Source organism: Lactuca sativa, chromosome 3 (genome assembly GCF_002870075.4).
Source record: "Lactuca sativa cultivar Salinas chromosome 3, Lsat_Salinas_v11, whole genome shotgun sequence".
Taxonomy (NCBI): domain Eukaryota; kingdom Viridiplantae; phylum Streptophyta; class Magnoliopsida; order Asterales; family Asteraceae; genus Lactuca; species Lactuca sativa.
Window position 1 is genome coordinate 109,401,344 of NC_056625.2, and position 5,627 is coordinate 109,406,970.

The 5,627-nt window shown below is 35.1% G+C and overlaps 1 protein-coding gene across 1 annotated transcript; it reads right to left on the minus strand.

Moving 5' to 3' along the window:
- Positions 1 to 209: 209 nt before the first annotated feature.
- On the minus strand, positions 210 to 3,627 carry LOC111897302 (CDK5RAP1-like protein). The gene is made up of 3 exons (XM_023893259.3): positions 3,240 to 3,627; positions 1,895 to 2,949; positions 210 to 836 (listed from the first exon to the last, which is right to left on the minus strand). Exons 1-3 carry the CDS (start codon positions 3,533 to 3,535, stop codon positions 328 to 330), a joined length of 1,860 nt encoding a protein of 619 aa, XP_023749027.1. The 5' UTR covers positions 3,536 to 3,627; the 3' UTR covers positions 210 to 327.
- Between the last annotated feature and the right edge of the window lie 2,000 nt (positions 3,628 to 5,627).

The window sequence follows — 5,627 nt, forward strand, 5'->3', positions numbered from 1 at the left end:
CGAGACCCAAACATATGCTTACACTGTGTGAGGCTTAAGTGAAAATACAAACATAATACGAGATTGTAAGAAAAAAAGTAAAGACTACAATACCAACAAGAAACAAGTCCTAAACCAATGTCTTAATCAGTCTATGTTGATTGCTTAAATTTCATCACCCATGCCTAGGGTTCACATTCTACTTCTATCATCTATATGGCTATTGTGGCTTACTTTAAGAAAACATGCACCTCTTTAACCAAAATAAGAAAGCATGTTCATATAATTTCTTACATATTTATACTTTGTCTCTAAATAAATAAAAAAAGATTAAAAGTAACACAAATTTCAACTACTTTTTCCACACACAACACCTTCTTGTTGTCCCACATTATAAAACTCACTCATTGTAGTAATCCCAATCGCAACCCCAAACAAAGACGCCCTTGAAGATTTCAAAACCCTAACTTTTACAAAATCCCCAACTCTAGGATTCCTATCACCACGACATTCCACCCAATCCGGGACCTCCAAGTTTGCAAAAATTACCCTATGGCCCCTATCACTTTTCCCAATAAGCTCTGTTTCAGGAGCTCTTTTATTTGGTCCTTCAACTAAGACAAGTTGAATACTACCAATTTGGGAGTCAAAACATTGACCTGTGCTTTCACGAAAAGCTTCAATGAGTTGTGTGAGTCTTTTCTGTTTGATTTCTTCAGGGACATTATCGGAATAATTTCTATGTGCATGAGTTTTCTCTCTCATGCTATATGCAAACATGTATGCCATGTCATAACCCACGGACTTAACTAGAGTTAAAGTGTCATTGTGTTCTTCCTCTGTCTCATCACAGAACCCTACAAGAAATAGCAATGTACTTTCATTTATTTGTGTTTTTATAATTTATGGCATAATAATTATATTTCTTATTATTAAATTAAAGAACTTTAAGATAATAGCATAAATTAAAGGGTGAAAAGTGTTTTATTTATTTGTGTATTAATATAATTTATAGCATAATATTATCATTTCTTTCTATTATAGCATTGGACTTTTTTGATTTTTCGCATGCAGAATAAAATTACTCAACTTCAAGATAATTGAATAAAATAAAGGGTTAATATCATAAAAATATTGGGTTTTTTCCGGATTAAACCTCAACTTAATTTATTTTCTTGAAAAAGATCTTGCATTTTTTAGTTTTCAATTTTTTTTTTTTTTTTTGATTAGGCCCTTTTAGCAATTTTTCCCGAAAAAAGCTGGTCAAATGTGAGGGGGTTTTCAGAAAAGAAGAATAAAAAGTTGAGGGTTTTTTCGGAAAAAATAAGAGGATGAGGGTTTTATTGGAAAAAAAAAGTTGAGGTTTAATCCAGAAAAAAAAACCCAATATATGAGGTCTTTTATGATATTAACCCTAAAATAAAGGGCAAAATGCAAGAAATAAAAATATTCTTTCATTTATTTATGGGGTTTTACGCAGAAAAGTCTTATTATTTTGGGATTTTTTTGATAAAGTCCTAAATTTTTTTTGAACAGAAACGTCCCGATTATTTAATATTTTGCCCAAATTAACGAAAAATTCCTTATTTTTATTTTTACAGGAAATAATAGATTATCATGTAAAATTAAACAATCGGGACTTTTCTGTTTAAAAAAATTAGAACTTCATCAAAAAATTTCCCAAAATAATGGAACTTTCTGCATAAAACCCTTTATTTATACATCATTTTTTGTATTGCAGCATTGTACTTCAAGAAATAGAAATATTCTTTCAAGAAATGAATGTACACTGCTATAATAAACAAATCAATGAAAACACATTGCTAATTCTTGCTTTTAACCCTTGAAAAACACAAAAATAGTAAAAAATGCCAAAAAGAATTAACAAAAAACACAAAAGTTTAAAGATTCTTACCACATATGAAATCACTTGTCAACCCAACATCAGGAATTATACTCCTTATTTTGTGCACAAGTTCTAAGTAAGCTTCTCTTGTATACCCTCTTCTCATTCTTTCAAGCATATTACTATTCCCAGATTGAGCAGGAAGATGAATATTTTTACAAATATTATGTCTATCCCTCATTATATATAACAATTCATCTGGAAAATCTTTAGGGTGTGGTGAAGTGTACCTAAACCTCATCTCAGGAAACTCCATTGAAAGCCTATCTAAAAGATCAGCAAATCTCAACCCTACTTTCTTCACCTTACACTTACTTGAAAATCCATCACTTAATTTCCAATTTCCCCCTTGTTCAATCTCTTCTTCATCACTTTCATCGTTGTAACTGTTGACATTTTGACCAAGAAGTGTCACCTCTTTCACTCCTTCCTTTTGAAGCTCTGCAACTTCTTTGACTATGGATTCAACAGGTCTTGACCTTTCTCTACCTCTTGTAAATGGCACGATGCAGAAAGAACACATGTTGTTGCAACCTCTCATTACAGAAACAAAAGCAGAGATGGAGTCTTTGGAGATTCGAACAGGGCTGATGTCAGCATAGGTTTCTTCTAAAGAGAGAAGAGTGTTGATACCTTTTTGACCATTTTCAACTTCTTCTAGTAAACGTGGTAAGTCTCTGTAAGCATCTGGTCCACAAACAACATCAACCATTTTGTCTGAATCTAGAATCTTGTCTTTTAACCTTTCTGCCATGCATCCGAGGACTACTACTTTTGGGGGGTGTAGAGAATGTGAGCGACCTGTGGCTACATTGCTTTTCCAATGGCGTTTTAAGAACCAGAAGTAGTTGAGTCTTTGCCATACTCTTTGTTCTGCGTTATCTCTGATAGCACAAGTGTTGATGAAGATGATCTCTGCACTTTCAGGTTCGTTTACAATTTCATCGTATCCGGCTTTTTTCATCACGGATAAGACGATTTCCATGTCGTTGACGTTCATTTGGCATCCGTAGGTTTCCTGATAGATGCGACCTCTTGGAAGGACTTCAGAGGATGGAACATCACTAGAAAGAGTAGAAGACAAGTATATGAGTTCTAAAGGAAAGCTACATTTTGACTACGAATGTCATACATCTAAATTTTCATTTTCGTAATTGATATGGATTCTAAAACTGTGTTTGATTTCTAAGAAAATCCATATCAAAATTTGATCTCGAAAGTATCATAATAGCTGTTTGGAGGAACGTAAGGAGTTGTAATTATATGGAATTGTTCAAAATTCATTCACTATGTTATAAGTAAATATCGTCAATCGAAATTGAAATGGAAAAAATTGGAATCCGTATAGACTTACTCGGTTTCAGTAGCATCGGAAGCAGTGAGAGCAGTGGCTTGAGCTTGGGCGAGAAAATGGTGAAAGCTTGGGTTACTGTTCTTCTTATCATCATTGAATATGGAGTTAATTGAGAAACTTCTTGATAACTTGAGGGAGAAAGGCCTAATGAAACGGCGTTTTGGGGGTAGACGGGGTGAAATAATGAAGAATTGTTGGGGGTTTGAAGACGCGGAGGAGGAAATAATCCTGGGATTGAAGGAATGTCTATGAAGTTTGATGCGAAGGGCGGAGATAGATGAGAGAGATGCCGCCATGGAAAGCGAGTGTGTTTTCCGGTGAGGTTTGGATAGGGGAAGAACGTGGCTGCAACTGTAAGCCCTCGTATCCGCAGCCCGCAGGGATATGTCATAGACCGGCCCGACCCGACCCGACGCTACTCGACTTAATAGATTGTTTGACAAAATCTGAATTTTAACAACCTAACAAATAAAATGAAAAGGTGTGACATTTTTAAATAGCATTGAATTACTAAATTTTAAAATATAACAATATATTTTCTATGACTTAAAATAGTTATTTATCCATTAATTATAACCAAATCTTCTCTTGGACAAGAGAATTTTTACACAATGTACTTATCAAAACTAGGATCTTGAACTCCCAAAGTCGAAACCGGTTGAAAAATGGTGAATCGCATCCCCTGTTAGGTCGAGCCCATCATGTGAGGAGTATTCGTAAAGCCAAACAATATTTTGAATGTATTATTTTTAAATTTGGATCTACTTTATGAAATATCACATTTCAATAGGGTTGTGCATGGGTCGGTTTTGACCTAAAACCGAACCCAAACCGAAAATAATCGGTTTTTGAAAATTCAAACCCAAATCGAAACCTAAACCAATGGGTTCGGTTTTCGGTTTTAAACTTCGGTTTCATGGTTCGGTTTCGGTTTTATAACTCCAACCAAATCTGAAACTTATTTATTAATCTCACCTCAACCATCAACTATATAATGGAGAGGTCAAGAGATATTTAGATATCCCAAGCGATGTAGGACTCAATCAAAGTTAGAGATAATAGAAAGAAAGAGGGTGGTGAGCTTATATAGAAGTGAATATTGGCTGAGTTTAGTAATGGGGGCGATGTGGGATGAAGTTAACTCATTGCCAAAATAAAATCGAGAAAAACGACACTGAAAAGATTCGATCCTGCAACGTTTCAAACAATCACACAACGCGTTACCCAGTGGGGCAATGCTTCAGTTTGTGTTTATAACCCAAGAATTACATATATAACTCACAGAATACATATAATACATGAAATTCGGTTCGATTCGGTTTCTTTCGGTTTTACAAAACCTAAAAACCGAACCCAAACTGAAAATTTCGGTTTTTGAAAATTCTAACCCAAACCGTCGGTTTATGCTTCGGTTTCGGTTTTGTCGGTTTTTCAGTTTCCGGGTTCGGTTTTGCAAACCCTACATTTCAACCAGTAACTTTCCATAATAAAAACAATCCAAATTAGTATGGAAACGACCTGTGATGAATCATGACTTGTACTTTATTCTATAGTATAATGTGAGGTCAAGCCCTTCACGTGGAGAGTAATCATAAAGACAACTAATAATTTAAGTGTATTATTTTTGAATCTGAATCTATTTTATGAAATATCACATCTCAACCAGTAATTTTGTTGGATTAGTGTCTAAGTCCATAACTATATTTGGTATATACTTGACCCGGTTGTAGCATGGTCTTTTTGGGTTGCCTTCACCGTAACAACTTAACTGGATGGATAATGGAGAAAGAGGTTATTATGGTTTATTAATTAATATAATATATGAATAATATATTAAAGGAGAAATCATATTTATTTAATTAATATTAGTAAAGAATTAATTAAGAATTAATTTTGTGATCAAAAGAGATTAATTAAATTGCGGGGACTAAAATTGTAATTATAAGATAATTAGAATTTGGGTTGTGGATCCCTTAAGCAAGGGATGGACGAAATCTTATGGGCGTCCATAAGGATTTCGTCCAAGGGGCTTGATTCTGGAAGATTCTTATGGGCTGCTTAGGGCTTAAGCAACCAGGTTAGGGATTTGACTGAAATCCTAATTCTGCAGCTATATAAAGACCCCTTTTGTAACACCTAAAGTTTGAAGACCAAGAAAGGAAAGAAAACCCTAAGTTTAGGGGTCGACTCGGCGAGTCCAAGGAGGGACTCGGCGAGTCCGAGTGGGATCCGGGTCGGGGAGTAAGTGACCGACTCGGCGAGTCGGCCAAGGAGACTCGGCGAGTCTGGTCTGTGCAAGGAAAACCCTAATTCTGGGAGTTGTATCCTATTTAAGGGAGTTATGTCCCTCCCTCAGCCTCCATATCATCCTAGAGAACCTGTAAACCC

Coding starts and splice junctions, on each gene's coding strand:
- LOC111897302 (XM_023893259.3), bottom strand. CDS start 3,535: ATGGCGGCATCTCTCTCATCTATCTCCGCCCTTCGCATCAAACTTCAT. Junction 2,950..3,239: donor TCCGATGCTACTGAAACCGA/GTAAGTCTATAC, acceptor TACTCTTTCTAG/TGATGTTCCATCCTCTGAAG. Junction 837..1,894: donor GACAAGTGATTTCATATGTG/GTAAGAATCTTT, acceptor TATTTCTTGTAG/GGTTCTGTGATGAGACAGAG.